This window comes from Lygodium microphyllum, chromosome 8, assembly GCF_053477565.2.
Source record: "Lygodium microphyllum isolate KBCC chromosome 8, Lygodium_microphyllum_v1.1.10, whole genome shotgun sequence".
Taxonomy (NCBI): domain Eukaryota; kingdom Viridiplantae; phylum Streptophyta; class Polypodiopsida; order Schizaeales; family Lygodiaceae; genus Lygodium; species Lygodium microphyllum.
In genome coordinates this window covers 35,608,747-35,631,127 of record NC_141142.1, presented here as the reverse complement: position 1 = coordinate 35,631,127, position 22,381 = coordinate 35,608,747, and the positions used below count along the sequence as shown (strand labels likewise).

Sequence of the window (22,381 nt, the reverse complement as noted above, 5' to 3'; positions counted from 1 at the left end):
TCTCAGTCTCTCTCAAAAATGTTTGCGACAAATGCCACGCTTGGGGTTTTGGCTCTTTTTTTTCTTAGACCGCTGTCCCTATTTTCCCATTTCCTTGTAGTGTCTCTAACCATCATCTTTCCAAACTCACTAATTGCCCCCCCCCCCCCCCCCCCCCCCCCCCCCCAAAAGAAATGAAAAGAAAAGAAAAGCAACCTTAGGGTCGCAGTCTCGATAGGGGTAGGTAGAGAGAGAGAGAGAGAGAGAGCTTTTCTACTAAGTCCTTGAGCCTTACAAGCCTAATACCTCAAAATAATAATTTGAAAAGATAAGAGTTGCTTAGGGAGATGTTAGGTAAGTAAGTCGTACGAATTGTATATTTTAGATATGTGAATCTCTCTTTTCAAAAGTATGTATGCGTGCACACTTACTTTTGCAAATAGATATACATTTATTTGATCTCACTTTCAAGTGTGTATATATATATATATATATATATATATATATCTCTCTCTCTCTCTCTATATATATATATATATATATATATCTCTCTCTCTCTCTCTCTCTCTCTCTACCATTGCCATGGTTGGGGCCACAAAACCAAAATATGATGACTACATGTGTAGTGGCCTTTTTGCATGCACTTTCTCCTAGAGCATGTGCATTGGCTTTGCCATTTGCCTCTTCATCATATTAAGGAGTTTACAAATCATAAAGATAGAATAATAACCTTACATGTGGAATATATATGTCTAATAATGCTTTTGCTTGCTCAACTGTGAGCATAAGTTTTCATGCTTATTAGAATTTTATAAGTAGAACACATATATTAACATCCTTGCCATACATTTTATTTGTGCAAATTGATTTATTAGGTAATTTGAATGTGTGTATGCCTTATTTTATAGTTAACAAATAAAAATTCACTCTCTTGACATTAGTTTTCAATCCTTTATTTTTAAATGATTTTGAACACCCTCTTGCACATGAATTGTGCCTTAGGACACAAAGTGCCTTGACCTTTAGCATCGTCGGAGAAATGTGCATGAAAATTTCTTGCGAGATGAAGCATGTATTAGAAGGAAAAGTGTCGTGATTGTTATTGATGTGGATGCTTCAAACCTAGGGTTATTGATGTGGATGCTTCAAACCTAGGGAAACATTGGCACGAAACATCTCAAAAATCTAGGTATGGAGCGTCTAGTTAAACCTTGTTATTGCCAATATCTGAGTGACAAATATTGATGGAGGAAACGTAACGGCAGGACCATATTCATCACAAGATGAAGACTGAAGATGCTTGTTGGGTGGGGAGCCCTATGGTGTTAGAAGAGGAAATCGGCGCAGAGGGTTCGGAAGAAAGCCAAAACGCCACTGAAGCGGAGGCGGGAGCGGGAGAGGTCGAATTCCAGGAAGTTGTCGCGCTGCTGGAAGTTTCCCAAAACGGAAGGCTGGCCGACGCCGGCGTCCACGAAGGCGAGGCAGAGGTCGCTGCCGCCGCGTACGGGGACGACTGAGTTCAAGCCAAAGATGCTCCAGATTGCGCCGTCCTGGAAGTGGAGGTCAATTTGCGGTACGGAGGGGCCGACGCGGGTGGAGTAGAAGTGGGAGGCGTTGAAGCAGGTGTCGAAGGGGCGGACAGGCCGGGACGACTGAGTGACGGAGCCGTAGGCTATGGCGCGACGGAAGGTGTCGCGGAGGGCGACGTAGGTGGAGTGCTCGAAGGCTGTGTAGGGGCGGGCCGTGCTGATGCGGAGGCGGAGGGGGGCGCCGATGGAGGTCTGGCCGTTGACGACCATGGACTTGAGGGCGATGGAGTAGGTGCCGTCGCGGGCGGAGGTGGTGAGGGCGGTGCCGGCGAGGATGCCGGAGACGTTGACCGCGGGGCCGGACTGCAGGATGTAGCTGTCAATGCGGCCGAAGAAGGCCGGCCCGGGCACGCCGGCGGTCCCCGGCAAGCAGTACGCGAAGCGCCGCGCCTGCACGCTCCCGCCGGACTGCGCCTGCAGCTGCGCCGGCAAAGCATACTCCCCGCCCCCCATCGCCGCCGCCTGGGCTTCGGCTGTCGTCCCTCTCAGGCAGCTGAATTGCACTCCCTTCACCCCGTAGGGCTTCAGGGGCCTCGTGCCATCCGTCGTGTTCAGCGTCGCCGTGTCGTCCGCCAGCCCGCACGTAGCCGCTGCCTCCGGCCGGCACTTCGCCAGCCGCTGCCGGAACGTCGTCGACGCCGCCGTGACGAAGGTCCCCTTCCCGAGGTCGCACCACACACGCGTCACTGCTCCCTCCACGTCCAAGGGCAGCAGCTGCGCTTGCGGCGGCGTCCCGAGCGACAGCTTTAGGTTGTATACGTCAGAGTTGGCGGCGCGGCTCACCTGGCCTACCAGAGCTGTGGCGATGGCGGGCGTGGGCGCATGCTGCGACGAGAATACTGCTATGGCCAGAATGGCGACAAGGAAAGGCAACAGCTGGCTTTGCATGTTGGTGGGTAGATGAATGACAGACAGGAAGCTGGTTCGAGAATGGGGTGTCGAATATGAACCCCCTGTCAGGGCTAGGCCATCCTTTTATAGACGCGTCGGCTACGGCATAGTCGCCGACGCTCTCATCAGTCAACAGAAGATCTCTCTCTCTGTGGAGTCTGGTCTCAGTCTGTGTGCCTGCTGCACGCGCACCGGCGCTCTTTTCAGCTACGATAATCAGCATCTGACAACTTGCATGTCGGCCTATCACGAGATTCACGATTCACAGCATGTTTTTCTTACAAGCCTATCGGTATGTCCATTGTCAACGCTTATCGACACGACATGCATTGTCAAACGAGCAAGTTCGTAGCAGCTACTTCACTTGCAGAAGCCGCAAGCGGACTTTATCGACGCGGAGATCAGACAAACTCCAGCTCACGAGCTTTAACGGAATTCTCTAATAAGACCTGCAGCACCAAGGATTCTAGACTTCGATTTCCTAACAAGGAAGGTTTGGGAAAATATCGTTCGAGAATCGCACACAATTTTCATTATACTCTTCTTAAATGGGCAAAATCAAGCACATAATTCTTCGTACATTTGTATACTATTCGACAACTTTTCCTTTGCAAGCTAAAATCCCATAGGAAATACTCAAAGCTCACCACTAGCGTGCTCTATGGTGAGCTAAGTTGAGATACCACTTTTCTTAAAAGTGATACTATTAATTAAGATCTTTCTATTCATACTTGAGGGTTTTACAATTCAAGTACATGTATTTGCCATTCTTGTGGTCGTATCATTTGTAAGCTTTAAACTTTACATATTTTTCTTCAAATTTTGGAATATTTTTTCCCAGAAAGAAAGATTGCATGTCATTCTGTTTTCTTCAGCACGAGGAGGGAAATGTTAAACAATAGGAGAGAGATGTGGGGTCCCGGGTGGAATTGAGAGTCTAGAAGAAAGGAGTTGTGTTAGAATGAGCAAAGGAGACTCTCAAAATCTAGAAGAAATAAAAAAGTGAGAGTGTCTTGGTCATCAAAAGAAATGAGGGGGAGGGGGCTTGGGTTCCAAGAGAGAACAAATAAGTATATCCATATCCATATGTAGATTATCCTTATAAGCTCCATCAAGATACTTGGCAAACCTTTTTGTCACAACTTGGACTGGAAAAGTTTGACATTTCATTTTTCCCTCACTACTCTTCCTAAAAATTGGAGAACAATCATGATAGCCTCAATAGGCCAAGCAAAAGAAAGACAACAACAACAACATGCAAAATCCAAGCAAAGTTGCATGGAAAATGGTCAAGAACATTTCCCCCCCGATGGCACCTATATATTTGCCATTTTGGTGATTATATCATTTGCGAGGTTTAAACTTTACATATTTTTTTTCAAATCTTGGGATGTTTTTTCCCAAAAAGGAAAATTGCAAGTCATTTTACTTTCTTCAACATTAGTGAGGTGAATGCTCGACAATAGGAGAGAGGTCTGGGAGTGGAATGAGAGTCTAAAAGAAAGGAGACTTGCTAGAATGAACAAAGGAGGCTCTCAAAATCTAGAAGAAGTCAAAAAGTGAGAGTGTCTTAGTCATGAAAAGAAATGAGGGGGAGGAGGGGATTCCAAGAGAGAACAAATAAGTATATCCATATCCATATGTAGATTATCCATAAAAGCTCCATCAAGATACCTAGCAAACCTTTTTATCACATCTTGGATTGGAAAAGTTTGACATTTCACTTTTCCCTCGAAACTCTAGCGTGAATAGGCCAAGCAAAAGAAAAACAACAACAAAAACATGCAAAATCCAAGCAAAGCTACATTGTTAATGTTCAAGTGCATTTCTTGGATGCCCCCCCCCCCCCCCCCCCTCCTTCCCTTATTTTTAAAGGATCATGTTAAGCTTTTTTGCTCTAAGGATCCCCATGTTGTCCACGATCCTATGAAGGCAAGGCTCACGAGAGAGAGAGAGAGAGAGAGAGAGAGAGAGAGAGAGAGAGAGAGAACCCTATGTGGCTTGCTTGTATGTGTATTTCTATCCTTTAAAATGATTACATTAAAGGTAACACCTGAAGCATGCCAAATCATGTTGAACCTATGTGGCAAGCCCACAAATCTTTTCTATATTTTAAAAGAATACATTGAAGGTAACACCAAAAGCATGAAACTCATGCTGAACTTACATGGCGTGCCCTAGCACAAAATTCAATGAGAATAAAATCACTTGTCCAAAAATCTCTATTGATTCTAGGAAACAAAACTAAGCTCCCAATTATGGAAAAATCTTCATTGGTGCATGCTACATGCATTAAGACAAGGTAACATGTTTTCTTGAAGATGAAATCTCTCTCTCTTTCTCTCTCTCTCTCTCTCTCTCTCTCTCTCTCTCTCTCTCTCTCTCTCTCTCTCTCTCTCTCTCTCTCTCTCTCTCTCTCTCTCTCTCTCTCTCTCTCTCTCTCTCTCTCTCTCTCTCTCTCTCTCTCTCTCTCTCTCTCTCGCATGCTTAGATTCCATTATCATAGAGACTAGTTGGCTTGGTCAACATTGCTAGCTAGGCATGCTAATTGTGCTTTGCATGGCTGGTATCAATGCGAAGCTGGCAAGGCTATACCTCAACCCCTTCTCATGTTTGTGAGCAAAAGGAAGCAGCAACCATGCGCATGGTTGCTTCTCTTTGCTCACAAAAAAGCAAACAAAAAGCACACTTAATGTGTGACATATGGCACACGTGGCATACAATAATGTATTACTTTTAAGCTATTTGAACGTATAACTAAAATTCTTAAATATTGAATGTAAGTCAAATAATTCATACTTCTATATCTTGGTTTTCTAGAAACCTTCAAAGAATGCATCCTTCAGTGTCACTCTATTGGTGCCTCATTGTCAATTAAGCTTTGTGTAGAGATCCATCATTACAATGTTGGTGGTAGCTCAATAGCTTCATGCTTTCTGGCTTGATTCTCCATTGGCATAGCCAAATGTTTGTATCACATAGGATTTATAATATATATGAGATGAGACAAGAAATTGAGCCATATGATATTTTCATATCAAACATTCTCAAACAATGCATCCTTTGATGTCACTTTATTGGCCCCTCATTATCAATTAACCTTTATGTGGCAATGCATACTGTGATGTCCATGAGGTTACACCTTGGTGGCTTTGGGTAGTGTGGTGCTAGTCTTTGTTGGAAAACTTTATGGAAAGTGAGATTTGAAGAATATGACATCATGCTCTACATTTAAAATCATGCTTAAGTTTATGGTCAGTTTGAAGCTATGATAAGTAGATGCATATAAACTTAAGTAGTTTTACCCTTTGAAATGTGTATAAACTCCATACTAACCACCATGATTATGATGTAGCATTGATGGAACTTTGATGTGAATAAACATTTATATGTGCAAATCTCCATTAATAACACACACACACACACACGCACGCACGCACGCACGCACGCACGCACGCACGCACGCACGCACACACACACACACACACACACACACACACACACACACACACACACACACACACACATGCACACAAAGCATGTGGTTTGAACATTTTCCAAATTTAATTTTCTATTTCAAAAGTATAGTGCTTATTAGTCAACGTAGTGATGTGAAGCATTATCTTTTTATTTTCCAAATCATTAAAATATTTTTATGTGGAAATAATTTTTTGGGCCATGGATCTTAGAGTTAGAAAGATTGTTGCACTTTAAATACATTTTTTTTTTGTTTTATCCCCACCCTCCCCCCTTTTCTTACTTTTTGGTCCCTTTCTCACCAACACAATTGAGGTATCCCAAATGAATATTTGCTTCCAATTAGTACCATATGTGTTGCTATGCTTGTCCATACTGTTCATTTAAGCTATTCTACTCCTGGACATGGTTGTAACTAAACCAAAACCCCTTTAATGTAATCATGTTTAGGTTTGTTTATGTGGAACTCTTTTACAATCGAAGCTTCTTTACTTGATCTTCTATTTTCACGCTTTCTATGATCTCACAGCTCAATACCTTGTTAGAACTAAACCAAAACCCCTTTAATGTAATCATGTTTAGGTTTGTTTATGTGGAACTCTTTTACAATCGAAGCTTCTTTACTTGATCTTCTATTTTCACGCTTTCTATGATCTCACAGCTCAATACCTTGTTAGCTAACATCCAACTCCAAATTGCAATATAAATTAGGTAGCTCCTAAAATATTATCGTGTATGCAATCTCTAGCTCATAAAAACAACCATCATCTATTTAAAAATGTTGCCACCTTAAACCCCATGGGATCCACCTATAATAAATCATCTATATAATGTGCATTCAAAGGATATTAAGAAATACTTATTCTTTACATGCTATAAGACCTTAAAATGACCCCTTTTACTTTACTAAACTTAAGATTTTTTTTCCAAATTGTAATTAAAAAACCCCTTTTGTAAATATCATCCTGTACATCTTACTAAATGTAATATCCTTTCTTTTGAACTCACGTTTTTAGGTATTTTTGCGGTTGCTCAATCCATCACAAATAAGTTGGAAATTACTTCTAGGTGAAGTGGAGCAAGCACAAACTAGTGTGCAATTTGTATCTTAATGTATAAATGGGTAGAGGATGATGTCAAATTTATTTGGCATGACAAAGAGTTATAACGAATGCGGGATCATTTTTAGATTTTTCCACTATTCAAGACACACTGAATATTGGAAGTCATGAAGATTTTGATCAAAAGTTTACCTTGGATGAATACTTAATTGGAATTCTTTGAATCAAAAGGAAATTTCAATGAGATATGTAAAGCATAGTTCATTAAAGCCAAGTTAATGAGCTTTAGCTTGAAGTAAAAGCTTACCAAAAGCAAAAAAAAGTAAAACATAGGCATTCAATATATATGGGGTGGTTTTTGCAGTGATTTGGGGGGTGGCAGCGATCGTCTATTGGAGGACAGAAGATGAGAGTCGAAAGAGGAAGGTGAAGACAATGTCTTGGGCACTCTACCATAACTACCCTCCTCTCCACACCGAGGATTGATCCATCCTCCTTAGCATCATGGAAAATGAATAGTACAATAGTCACATACTATACAAAGCAGCATTCGCTCGGGCTCATCAATATCAAATTGGGCATCTATTTTATTTTCATAGGAGCATGTTGTTCGATACGAAAGGTTTGATAAGAAGGAAAAAACCAGTTCAAATTTACGCTAGTGTATCCTCTGCAGTAGCATGATAAATGAGGAGAAGTTGTTTGTAGCCGTCGGTAGCATGAAATATGGGAGAGCTATTATCCTATCTGCTGTGAAAGCACATAATTTTAGGGTGCCTTTCAAAGGAATGGCCTTGTTTTTGGATCAACTACCATTAGTGCTAATGATGCTATCAAGCATATGTTTATGGTGACATCCAATTGTGAGGTGGTTGTGGTCTACTTCTACGAGTATATTGGATGGAGACACTAGATGGAGCAATGTTTGCAACTCCATTTTGGGTTTTGTTTTGGAGAAGATACATGTATGATTATGAAGAGGGAGATCTTGTATATGTGTAGGGAAGAGAATGGTAACTACAATGATCTAATGTGTTTATGGAGTGGTTGTTGATGTGGATTGGAGAGCACTCTATAACTCAGTTATTATCATCATTTTCAATTGGCCACTATCAGAGTCAGCAAGCTTGATTTTTTGTCAGTAGTACAGGAGAAGACCGTTTGTTCTTACATTTTTAAAGAGTGAATTTATACATGTGCAGAGAATAAATGCCACTTAGTGTGCCATAAAGGGATAATGGAATTATCATAAAGTGAAGAGTGACATATCAAATTGATGAGTATTGGATATTTACCGCTAGATGTTGATGTGTGCTTTAGTTAAGGTTTTGGCTTGAGGCTAAAGTGTTCTTTTGTTTGGGAGGTTGAATGCTACTATTTGGAAAATAATAATTCCATTGTGGTGTCTCTTTGCATCTAGGAGGTACTACTCAAATTGTTCTAGGTAGCACCAGACCACAAATATATATCGGTGCTCCTTTTCTCATGTGTCTTGGGTTGTGTAAGAGGATTATACTCAATCGCCACTCGCAATACAATGTCGTATCTTAATGTTTTGTAAGGTGGACATCCCAGGCCGCCTTAGACATGGCCATCTTTTTTAGAAAAAGCTACCTTAAGAACTTTGTCACTATCTTTCCAATAGAAGCATCCATATATAAGAGCAACCACCCTTTATATAGTAGTTTAACTTTGAACTTCTCTCATTCTAGCTCCACGTAAACTAGCAGTAGTGGCTAGCTATATTTGTTTTTCTTGTCAACTTATCATCTCTATTCATCTTTTTGACTAGCAGCAAATACCCTTGAATAAACTTAGATGGATCTTGATTTTATATCCATGTATAGACTCATAGGTATATGGAACTATTTGTAGCTCCTTTTTATATACAAGGACACAGTCTCCATACATGTAAATTGATGCCCATGGATGCCGAGACATCTGATCCACCTAGAGAGGAAGCATCCATACCATTATATGATGGGTGCTGAGTATCTCACCTGAAGACACTGCTTGCACTTCTAAGTGTGCAAGAAAAATACGGGTGGAGAAATGCGAGTGTGACTGAGTTGTTCAGGTACCTTCTATGTATGCTTTGTTGATTTCTTTTCTGTACCATTATAAAAAACAATTGTGCTTTTTCAAGGTGTTTTATGATTTCTTTTCAAGTTACTAAAGTATCATATATTACTGCTTGCAAATACCATACCTGAGTTTCATGATGATGCACGACATGTTTTACGAAAGCTTGGTATGGACTACAACAACATCCATGCATATGTCAATGATTATGTGTTGTTTTGAGGAGAATACGAGACTATAGAGACATGTCCAAAGTGTGGTGCTCATAGGTCTTGACAGGACTTGCAAGGGCAAACCATCCCTCGGAAAGTTCTTAGAAACTTTCTGCTTATCCCCCATATACATCACATGTTTTGTACGTTAGGCATGGCGAGCTTGACAACGTGGCATGCACAGAATAGATGCATAGATGGAGTCCAACAAATATTAGCAGATTCACACACATGGAGCCACATTGACTCTACCTTTCCAAGCTTTGCATGAAAGCTAAGAAATCTTCGGCTCGATCTTGCTATGGATGGCATGAACTCATTTGGTCTCCGCTCAACTTCTTACAGTGTAGCATGCAGTCCTTGTTAACTACAACATCCCACCATGGCTTTCTATGAAGAAATGACACCTAATCATAAGCTTGCTTGTTCCTGACCGCTACAAAGTCAAGAATATGGACGTCTATCTCCATCCATTAGTTGATGAGCTAATTAAGATTTTTGGGAGGAGGGGGTCGCTGTGGAAGATATGAGCAAGCACGATGGTTGATGGTCCACCAATATACGAGCCATTCTCATGTGGACTATGCATGGCTTTCTGGGATTCGGGGAGTGCTCAGGTAAGTAGGCTTCCGTTCTCATTGGTAATATCTATCATAGCTCGTTCAAGTTCGTATTCACAGGATAGAGGTCTTGGGACAGGTCTGGTTACCTTAGATTATCATGCATGCCCATTGTGTGGGCCATAGTTAGACTCCCAAGGGTCACGAACCATGAAGAAGGTGGTATATCAAGGATATGCTGCTTTCTTGCCGGAGGGTCATGAACGGAGGGAAGGTTTTCATGGATGATCTCCAGCACACGAATGAACGCCCAAAGCTAGTACGAGCTGAAAATGATCCACACGGAGTAGCATCCAAATGGAATGTGACGATTCTCAGTTTTCTACAAGTTGTCGTATTGGACCCATTCATAGATCAACCACTTGTTGGATCCCATGCATATTTTCAAGAATGTGGGCAACTTACTATGGGACCACATCACACGAAAGAGAGACACTGCAGGGGCACGAATGGATTTGAAGGAGGTATGCAAGATGGAGGCGCTTTGGCCATAGTCAAGTGCTGATGGTCACTTGCAACTACCTCGTGCTCCTTGGGTTTTTTCCCTAAAGAAGATAGCTTTGTGAAGTAAATTATCATGTCTATCCGCACTTTGACTGGTATGATGCATTCTCTCATATCCGCATTTTCTAAAGATGAACAATTATCAGGGCTAAAATCCCATGATTGGCATAAGATATATCAAGTTTGTACTACCAATGGATTATAAGTGATATGCGTATTTTGCTATTTGGAGTCTAGTCATTGTTTGTAATGCTTCTTCATTTGTGGCAATTTGTACTACGGATCGTGATCGCGAGATGCCTTACTTCAGAAATATGCGGGGCGATTTATAGGTTGTCAAATTTAGTGCAATGGATCTCGTAGAAGGAGATCAAGACATCTTCTATTAAATCCGTAAGGCAGCAAGCAGTGGAGATGGTCCGTCTCTTTGAGAAGTACCTGCCCACTAGCATGTTCACGATACAAACCCACCTCCTGGTGCATCTTGTAGATGAAGTGGAGATTGCGAGATCTATCCATATGCGATGGATGTTCTTCTTGGAATGCTTCATGAAAACCCTAAAAGACTTTGCGTGACAATGAGCTTGGCCAGAAGGTAGCATGGTTGAAGGTGGGTTGGTGTCTCAGGCATTAGTGCATATTTCACAGTGGCTACCAATGGTGGATTCAAACAATAGTATACTATGGTCACTGAAGGACGATGATAGATTGATCAGAGATGTGGTGGTTGGAAATGGGATAGAAAAAAGGATGGATGCTACAATGGAGGAGAAAACGAATCATTTTTGTATGCTGCACCATTCCTCCATGGAGACATGACTCATTAGGTACAAGCAAGCTAGGAAAAGATCGGGATGAAGTGTGATTTGAATTTCGACATAGTATAGGCCATCAACTGATTTGATATCTCGAGGGCATGGAGGAGATGCCGCGATTTGTGTCAATGTGATGGTTGCATGGAGCTTTGATTGCAGCCTCTTGCAAAGGGGTGGAGATCTTAACTGAGGAGTGGGAATTCTAGAGGGGATGTAGTCCAAAGGTGACCACATGTTTTATAAGCTATCGTATTTAGATTTTATATGTGACAACTAATTAACCATTTCAATGTACAATACAAAATATACAGTGCGGTGTAGTCGCACGGATGACATTTTTGCGTGGAGTGTGGAGCGTATCGACAAAATACACTCCACAATGGATTGTGGTATCATGGCAAAGTTCGAGCAAGAGAGCTAACGGCAAGTCACATATCCAAACACCGTTATAGATGAGATGGAGTATTTTGGGAGCTTGCAAAGTATTATCATGGTGCATTACCGTAGCTTCTCCATGATCCTATTTGATGTGTAGTGGTTCAAAGTGGTATTTGAAGGAGTCAGGGCAACTGCTCGACAAGGTCCATCTGGATTTCTCGAAATAGATTCCGAAAAAAGATGGACAAATTTGTGCGACACATTTGTATTGCCGGCCCATTGTGAACAAGTGCATGAACTCATGTTTTTTAAAATTTTATTACCCTATGGTATATGTCACAAATGTTAAATCTCTCTTATATGTGATTTTGAACATGTAATTTTCTATCAAAACCCCCGATAACCTCGATGGTGGTATGTTGTACCTTCAACTCCCTGAAGTGCGAGAGTATATGATGAAAGCAATGTTCCCAGCATAGATGAGGACAATATGTAGATAGAGGGGTCGATATTGCAAGGGGTAGAGCCAACCAATGCTTGGAGCATGTAGAGGAGGTAGAATCGCGTAACAATGATGGAAAGACATGAGGCCAAGAATTCTCTCCTTCTTAGAGGGTATTTGACCATGAGAAACATGAAAAATACCATAGCTTGAAATACTCAAGATTTGCTAGGTGTCGTCGTGAGAATTGATTCATCACCTAAATTCTCTATTTGATTGAATGCTTTGGGCTTCAAAGTGGATATATATTTTTATTAATGAAAATCTTAAATTGGCCTATCAATTCTTAGAAGGGTATTAAATTTTGGAAACCCTGTACAATTACTAGAAATTAGCAAGGTATATTTGTATCTAACCTTTTTTATGGTAGCCCTTAACACATGTGTGTTAAGAAACTAACCCATTTGGCTTGGGGTTTTGATATCTATCACATTTTCTATTATAAAACTTTTAACCTGAACTATCCTTTATCAAGGTAAGATGGGCAATGTGTCCTCAAACTCTAATGCGATTTAGGATAATCAGAGTAAGTGCAATAAACTTATATATGTGAGAAAATGAAAAAACCCTAACCTTACCAAGATGGAATACTACATCATTCTCTCTAAGTTTTATATGTTTCTTTGGAGGTTAGTTATGTTGAAGTTTTCCATAGAGGTAGACAAGTATGTGGATGCTTATTTTAGGACATTACCCTTATGGAAAAGAGGATAATTTTCATCTCATTTAGCAAATGCACATGCACTAGAAATGTGTGGAAGAAGATGCACAAACGACACATAGAATAGATTCCTAATTTCCATAAATATTGAGCTAGGTCACACATTTCTCAATATTAAATTATTGATCAATATAGTTACCTTCATAGGGCTTGGTGCACCACCAAATAATCTTTAGAGGAGTAAGTGGAAGAGTTTTGCCGAATTTTGTAAAAGTGGAAGAGTTTTGCCGAATTTTGTAAAAAGGGATGAGAAGAAATATCATATTATTAAGTGATTACTTAATTTAAACCTAATTTGTTTGGTGAGCACTTTGCACAACTTATATCTTGGTATGACTATTTGTAGTCTCCTATTAATTATATCTTATTGATATAGATATTTGTAATTCTCCAATTTGAAATGCAGGGAATCGAACTCCCTAGTTGTGTAGCCTACAATTCCCTACTCTGCTAGGTGGAAAATGCGATTCCCTAGTTATATGACCTATAAATCCCTAGTTTAAGATGTGGGGAATAAAATTCCCTAGTTATATATAAGGAAGTCATATGTGCATGCCTAGGGTTCCCTACCATGAGATGTTGGAAATGTAGTTCCCTAATTATATATAGGGGATCCATATATACATACCTAGGAAAAATTAGAGAATTTCCTACATTTCATAAGTTTTCCTATGTAGGAATTGTTGAAAAGCTCCTTGACATGTTTTAAATGGCTTCTTTTTATCTACAAGGACATAGTATTCATACATGTAAATTGAAATCTTGGCACTCTTGTGTAGTGGAAATACAGGCTCCTCGATGTAGATGCTTTGGTGCTCAAAGTAAAAATTTTACTAGTTGATCAATGCTTGCAACACGAGGACTTAATAATCTACTATTGTTGTCATGATCAACCAATTTTTTCTTTGTTTTATGCCTATTCTCCTAGTTAACGATTTAGTAGGCTCACCTGCGCGTCTGCCTATGCATTCAGGCATGTGAACTATCCCTTCCTTGGACCTTATGTTGCATTAGGAAGCCCTTCTAACACTGATCACTCCAGTTAATGATGACTGGATTTTGGAACAGCACCATCAGCCTTGACGCAGGCTATGAGGTTTTTGCCTCTTCTTTATGACAAAGACGAGAGCAATTACCAAACTTGAGCTCTTAGAAGCTTTAAATATATCCTTTAATTAAGACCTCTTCAAGCACGTTCATTTCATAGATTATAGTCTTGCATGTAGAACATCCTCAAACATCATATGGGATCTATATTATTTGCAATATTGTTATGTCCACCTCTCTCTAAGATTCCAATACGCTACCTCTACCTCCTCACTTTACATGCATTTCCATTGTCATAGTGCTAGTGAGTTTCAAAAGAAAGCAAATTCAAAATTTAAATTGAAAAAGAAAAGTGCGAGCTATATTTTGTTCATCGTGTGTAGATTTTAAAAAAGTTTAGTCCTCTGCTTTGGTCAAATATGACTGGGAACCAACTCAAACCATGCCCTCACCCATTGCCCAATTAGGTTTGCACTTTGCAAAGCTATTCAGCACTCATTACCATGTAACCTTGTGAATTCCCAAGCAAGTTTCCAATCCGGGTGCGTATCTACACTTAGTTGTACCACATAGACCAAGAGAGTACTGGCCATTTGTGTATGGATACTTAGATTTTTATCATATCATGAGGTAGCTTGGAAAATTTTGGAAGGAATAATGACAACACACACACACACACACACACACACACACACACACACACACACACACACACACACACACACACACACACACACACACACACACACACACACACACACACACACACACACACACACACACACACACACACACACACACACACACACACACACACACACACACACACACACACACACACACACACACACACACACACACACACACACACACACACACACACACACACACACAGAACATCACTCTTATTATATTAGAAAAAACTCAGAGGAGTCAAATTGTTCCAACCATCCAGGCTAGTAGGTGTATGGAAACTAATGAATTGTGGCCAGGTTTGTAAAGCTAACTAGGAGAATTGACTAGGAGGAATAAATTTTCACTTAGCCTCATTGAGTTGTGATCCAAGATAGCTTCTATTTGTGGTTAAAGGCCACTTGTGCTCGGCCATCTGCATTTACTTTGTAGACAATGCCTGCCTCGGGTAAGTTACTCATAAATATATGTGTGCATCACGTGGGTTCAAAATAATGTATTTTAAAAATACTATTTTAAACATTTTTAAAATATATAAGGATATAATATAAAGGGATTATTTACAAATTGAATAGAAAAGGGTTATGTTTTATTTAGGAAAAATTCACAGATAATGATATTTATAAATAGGCATTGAACGCACGTGATGTAAAGGATATACATATAGTAACTTCCCCGAGATGCTTGCATACCTATACATTGAAGGTGGTGGCTACCCATTAGCCATAGCCTATAGGATCTGAGGAGCAATCAACATGAATTGCACTCGTTTGGTTGCCCTTGTTGTTGATATCCTTCATCTCCTCCACCTCATGTTGAGCTTCGCATCAATGATCACTTGCTTGGAGCTTTCACTGGCATTGAAAACTTCCATCTTGAGCATTTTTCAGAGTGTTTAAGGTTAGCCATTGACCTATTCTTCAAGATAGACCTATTGTTCATTGTTTAAATAACAAGTATTTACTTGGTTAATGCTCTACTGATGCTTACGGGGTTGGGAAAGGATTTTGGCTTTGTTAGAGCTCAAATAGCTCTGTCATTGAAGGGTTCTTTCACTCCAAGATACAGGCCTCATACGATGTTCAAAGGGATGCAAATGTTCATTAAAAAAATTCCCCAATTGTCACTAAAAGCATTGATATAAGCGTCTCTACAAATTTTCTCGTAGAGAGCATTGCAAAAGCGTGCTAATTGCAATCCTAATAGCAACATGTGTAGTAAATTAGCAATGCAAATAGCAATGATTATAGAGGAATTTTTTTTTGTGGTAGGGCAGCTTTCCATAGCACCATGTGCTATATAAAATCTGCAAAGCAGTTACATACTGGATATGCAATCGTCGTCAAGATAAACATAAAAACTACTTAAAACCACAAGACTGATAACTCATAAAGTAAGTACAAGATTGGTGATAACAACTCATAAAATTACATGGAACCATGGAGAGGAGAGCCAAAACAAACATAAAAATATATCTAGAAATATTGCAAAGTGCGAGTTTATACAAAGGAAGATAAGTACATCAAAGGAATGCTACATGGGAGAGACATGTACAGATCACATGACCAAAAAAGAAGATGATGTGTGCTCCATGAATCCAAGTGTGTGCTACATATCCTCGCCATTTGAAAGCTCGTCCTGATGCAAAGGAGCATCGAATGGACTTTACAAAATGAACAACTAGACATTAATCCACTTTACATAATGCATCATTAAAATAACTAGTGACTATCAATAAGAAAGAGAATTGACTTACTGGGTCGCCGTGAGCATATAATCTATCGATAAGTGTAGTGAGATTGTGTCTCTCTATATATCGACTCTCCAAACCTATGGGATTGCCGTTTGTGATGGTATGCTGAAAAAAAAGTAGAAAAGTATTATTAGAAACAAAATTGTTAGTACAAGTGATAAGTTAAATAAAAAAGCGAGAAGAACCAAAAGAAAACTTACAAAGTTCTCCGAATAAGTCCTGTCATCGCCACTCCCTCTACATTTATCCACTTGCGCTTTGAGGTGCCACTCTTGATTGCCTTGTGTACATCTAACCGTATGTGTGACATGTATACACGCATATAAGAGTGAATCAACATTTGTGATTGTTTCATGTCATGGAAAAATTTAAAAAATAGGTCATGCACCTACTCACAATGATCTGGTAGGACAAACGTGTCATGCAAACCTGTCCATCTTTTCTCAAAATCTATTTCTAGAAATGTAGATAGACCTTGCCTAACGGGTGCCCCAACTCCTTCCAATACTACTTTAAACCATTGTACATCAAATATAATCATGGAGAAGCTACAATAATCCACTGAGATAACACTTTGCAAGTTTCCAAAATACTCTATCTCATCTACCATAGTATTCAAATTTGTGGCCCGCCATTGGCTCTCTTGCTTGAACTTTGCCATGACATCACAATCTGTTGTGGAGCACATTTGTCGATGCACTCTACATGGAAATGTCACCCACACAACCAAGCCGCAATATAGATTTTGTACTATACAGTGAACTGGTTAGATTAGTTGTTTCGCATAATGTCTAAATATGACAACAAATGAAGATTGCGGTTACCTTCGGACTACATCCCCTCGAGAATCCCACATCTCAATAGAGATCTCTACCCCTTCACAAGAAGCTGCAATCAAAGCTCCATGTAACCCCTCATAGACATAAACCACGGCATCTTCTCCATGTCCTAAGTATATTGAATCGATCGATGGCATGACAAAAGTGGATGAGGCTATTATTAGATTAAAAAAAGAAAATGCTGATTAAGATAAGGCTAATTTTGGAGGGTGGTGTTTTTTTTTTTGGCTTTGATCATCATCATCATCATCTCAAGGCTATCGATTGGGAAAGCGGAAGCCTGCAAGTAGGCTGTCTTGCCCTCTCTGTCTAGCGATTCTATGTAGAAGAAGTAAAAAAAACACAGGCCTTGAGAGAATAAGAAGATCAGAGTGAGAAGTCCTTCTCATCCTCAAGATTCACCCTACCATTACCCAACTCTTTTGATTGGGATTTTGAAGATGATGCTGACGGGCCGCTTGGATTTTTCTAAGTGGTAAAAACAACTTCATTCTGGCTTCATCTTTGTGCTTGGCATTGGGGCAGGGCTGCTCTTGACTTTGGACTAAATGTGGAACCCAACACAATGTTGCATATTGAGAGATCATCGATAATCAAACACAGAACCTGGACATATGCTTGGCCATTGGGATGAGCACAATGGTTCTTGACCATCGTCTATTCATCACCTTCAATCCCTTCAATGTCTTTGTATCTCAGGAAGCAGTAAAACCAAGATGTGTGCTAAGGGAGAGCAATTGGAATGTACTAGAATCACACGGTTTGGAGTTTACTCCCGCATAGCCTGATCTCGCTTGAAGACATCTATTATGAGCATTACCTTCTGGTTGCAAGACAACAATAAAGAAATCAAATGAGATTGCAAAGAAATTCTGCTTAAAGGTGATTGATTATCCTTCAACCTTTAATCTTAGTAAACATGAGTGTTAAAACTATACCCACAAGGGTTGGTAAATATGAACTTGGGTGCAGAGTTGGAGTGAGCATCATGGAGTGCGAGTGCAACTTTGTGATGTGATAAGCATTTATTCCGAGCATCGAGTAATCGAAAGAATTCAAAGTTGTAATCCACTTTTGTGAATTAATAAATCAAACCGTTTTGAGTTCTTTGAGTGTTTGCTTCCTTTCATGCTTGTGACTCGAGTAAGAAGAGGCTCGATGCCTTCCGACAATCGTATTGCGAGACGAGAATTCTCGATCTGTCTCACATTTGGTGAACTTGACATGAAGGTTGAAACTGGGATTGCAAGCAATGGAGACGTAAGGGCAATGAAAAATTAGTAGAAGTGTGAATGGATGAATCTTAAAAAGCAAATGGATGAAGTAGTGGAAGATGCACTAGACACAGTATACGAGGAAAGGTGTGTATTTGATGGTTATGATGCTAAAGGTTATCTTACATGCTACAAGTCAGAGATGAAACTTAGAGGTGTCCCAAATGAACACATGATCAAAGAGTTTAAACAACTAGTGATTCTAGATTTTCATGAGCAAATACATGAATTGAATAGAGTATATGAAGACAATTGGACAGATTTTGAAGATGTTGTTATACAAGTGGATGACTGTTATTTGGAATCAGGAATAGGGAAAAATTTTGGTGTTCTAGGTGATTCAAAAGAATAAGAAGATCAAGGTTTGTGGAAAAAGTTAAGGTATGACGAATTTTAGGAGCAAATTTGTGCAAATCTTAATGTAAAGAAAGATGCATGCCTTATCAAAGATGGTAATGTTCTGGAACCTCATGATGAGGACAGAGTTCGAGTTCTCCATGCACAATTGGAAAACCAGGTTTTGGACAATTCTACACAGGTCCAAGATATAAACCAAATTGAAGCTAATTTTTTTTTTCAAAGGTGATGAATGTCACAATGACCTCCAAGAGCGATTCTAGCGAGGATGGTGATGAAGGTGTAGACTGGAGGAAAATACTATCTACATGGACTATTCTTAGGTTTTTTATTATGGTTCATATGATTGTGATTTTACTATGGAGGATGATGTGCAGCCTCTTGGTGCATTCAGTGAGAAGGTTTGCTATGATGATGCTATGGAAAGGAAAATTAATGCTATTTTTATGATGCATGCTGAGTCTTGTGATATTGCAGCTCACAATAATCTTATGGAGAGTAACAAGGATGAGTTTTTTACAAGTCATAATACCCCTATGTATGATATATGTGATGAGGTTTCTTTTGGTCATCATAGAGGTGATTTACTGGATTCCTTGGAAGTGAAGGAAGACATGGAATTTTTGGCTCTTCTCGATGAAGCTTTAGAGGGGTTTTTCATTCTAGATGATAAGAGTAACAATCAGTGTAAAGACAAACCAGATTTAATGCAACATGGACAAGAGGATAATGAAGAGTTGATGCAGATGCTTGCAGAGGTTCTAAAGGATTTTTCACCTAGCACAAATGTTGTGTAAGCACTTATTCATATTCCAAACGAGGTTATCATATCAAATGTGCTACTTATGGATGATGAGACCTCTTATGTTAGAGGGGGTGATGATGATTTGCCAATGTTTATGCCATTTATGGAGGTGGATATGGAGATAAACCTCAATGTGGTCAAGGCACAAACAAGACTTGTTCCATTGAAGGAGGAAAGAGAGCTTGGAGTCACGGGATTTTCTGATGATCAACTAGCTGAAGAAGATATGGATGCTATGAAGAAGATTTTTGCAAGAGATAAGGCCAAGCCACTAGATGATGCGATGATCTCCGAAAACTTACCTACCTTGATTTGCCCATATGATCTAGGAGGATGCTATGATAACCTATGTCAACTTACCTACTTGTCATATTATCTAGATGATTACCCATATGATAATGGTGGGAACAATGTTGCAAGTGGTAAACAAGTTGGCCCATTTGGAGGATGTGCAGGTTTGGAGGGGGCAAATGTCATGATGCTGTGCATCCACCATTGTGAAGTCACTTTAGAGTGTTTTGATGACAATCTTCTGTGTGGAGGAGAACTCAGGGTCCTAAGATTGGGCTTATTCGGCTGACCAATTGTCAGTTTCAATGCCATCAGTACTTGCAAAACTGATCTCGAAAAAACGTACTTTACTTGAGGACTGCAATTGCCAACATGTAGACACTAAATAGGTCAACATAACTCATTTGACTGCTCACAATGGCCAAGAAGCTAATGTAGGTGGTGATAGACTTGACATGAGAAGCACAATCAAATTTGTGTGAAGGAGAGATAATCTCAATGGAGCACACTTTTACACTGTGTAGGATGTGCACAACATTTGTGAGCTTTGAAAATTGAGTGAGGATTGTGATGTTATAGCTTGGGGTGAAGGGCACAACTCTTGGGTGAGTGATGTTGCATTTGATCCTTCTTGGAAATCCCCTGCTTCAGATGGTACTGGGGAAACAGTTACATATTGATTTGGTTTTGTTGGATACGACACTCAACTACTTTTATGGCACATGCCAATGGATGAGGTTGTGGTGCCGCTCCGTAGATTGGGTCCTTCAGGAGGTTCACCCACATACAATAGTGCCAGTGGACACTTTGCTCATTGGGACAATGCACATCCAATTGGAGTCCCCATGATGTACATGTGGAAACCTTGTCAGGATTGATATTTACCAAGGATTCCATCCTAACAGTTTGCCATGAAGGGCATGTCAAGATTTGGGGAAGGCCAAATAGCCCTTTGAGTAATGCTGTCGGCAACACGAAGGACAACAATATAAGCAACGACAAATTCAATAGCAATCATATTAAACAATGACATCATATTGGAAAAGCGAAAGCCTGAGAGTAGGCTATCTTGCCCTTTCTCTCTACCGATTCTGTGCAGAAGTAGTCTGCCATTACACAGTTGTGTGTTGAGGGAGAGCAATTGGAATGTGCTGGAATCACACGGTTTGGAGTTTACTACCGCATCGCCTGATCTCGCTTGACGACATCTATTATGAGCATTACCTTCTAGTTGCAAGACAACAAGAAAGAAATCAGATGAGATTGCAAAGAAATTTTGCTTAAGCTGATTGATTATCCTTCCACCTTTAATATTAGTAAACATGAGTGTTAAAACTATACGCACAAGGGTTGGTCAATATGAACTTGGGTGTAGAGGTGGAGTGAGCATCATGGAGTGCAAGCACAGCTCTGTGATGTGATAAGAATTTGTTCTGAGCATCAAGTAGCCAGACAAATTAGAAGTTGTAAACAACTTCTGTGAATCAATAAAACAAATCGTTTTGAGTTCTTTGAGTGTTTGCTTCCTTTCGTGCTTGTGATCTCAAGTAAGTAGAGGCCCAATGCCTTCCGATAATTGAACTGCAAGATGAGAATTCTCGATCCATCTCACATTTGGTAAATTTGACATGAAAGCTGAAACTCAGATTGCAAGCGATGGAGACATGAGGGCAACATGAAACTAGCTGAAGTGTGAATCGATGATGAATTAGAAAAAGCAAATGGATGAAGTAGTGGAAGATGAACTAGATGCAGTATAAGAGGAAATGTGTGTGTTTGATGGTTATGATGCTAAAGGTTATCTTACATGCTACAAGTCAGAGATGAAAATTAGAGGTGTCCCAGATGAACGCATGATCAAAGAATTTAAACAACATGTGATTCTAGATTTGCATGACCAAATACATGAATTGAACAGAGTATATGAAGATAATTTGAAGATGTTGTTATACAAGTGGGTGACTGTTATTTGGAATCGGAAATAGGGAAAACGTTTGGTGTTGCAAGTATTCCAAAAGAATAAGGAGATCAAGATCTATGGCAAAAATCAAGGTATGATGAATTTTGGGAGCAAATTTGTGCAAATCTTAATACAAAGAAAGTTGCATGCCTTATCAAAGATGGTGATGTTTTGGAACCTCATGCTGAGGACAGAGTTCGAGTTCTCCATGCCCAATTGGAAAACTAGGTTTTGGACAATTCTACATAGGTCTAAGATATAAACCAAATTGAAGCTAAACAAATTTTTTCAAAGGTGATGAATGTCACAACTACCTCCAAGAGTGGTTCCAATGAGGATGGAGATGAAGGTGTAGACTATCTTACGACTAGCTTGGAGGAAAATACTATCTCCATGGACTATTCTTAGGTTTTTAATTATGGTTCATATGATTGTGATTTTACTATGGAGGATGATGTGCAGTCTCTTGGTGCATTCAATGAGAAGGTTTGCTATGATGATGCTATGGAAAGGAAAATTAATGCTATTTTT

General features: G+C 39.9%; 1 protein-coding gene across 1 annotated transcript; it reads right to left on the bottom strand.

Annotated features, from left to right (window-relative positions):
• Positions 1-1,031: 1,031 nt before the first annotated feature.
• Positions 1,032-2,729, bottom strand: LOC148032149 (putative aspartic proteinase GIP2). Its single transcript, XM_087682787.1, has one exon. The coding sequence runs from the start codon at positions 2,454-2,456 to the stop codon at positions 1,305-1,307; it is 1,152 nt and encodes a 383-aa protein (XP_087538913.1). The 5' UTR covers positions 2,457-2,729; the 3' UTR covers positions 1,032-1,304.
• Positions 2,730-22,381: the final 19,652 nt, after the last annotated feature.

Coding starts and splice junctions, on each gene's coding strand:
- LOC148032149 (XM_087682787.1), bottom strand. CDS start 2,456: ATGCAAAGCCAGCTGTTGCCTTTCCTTGTCGCCATTCTGGCCATAGCA.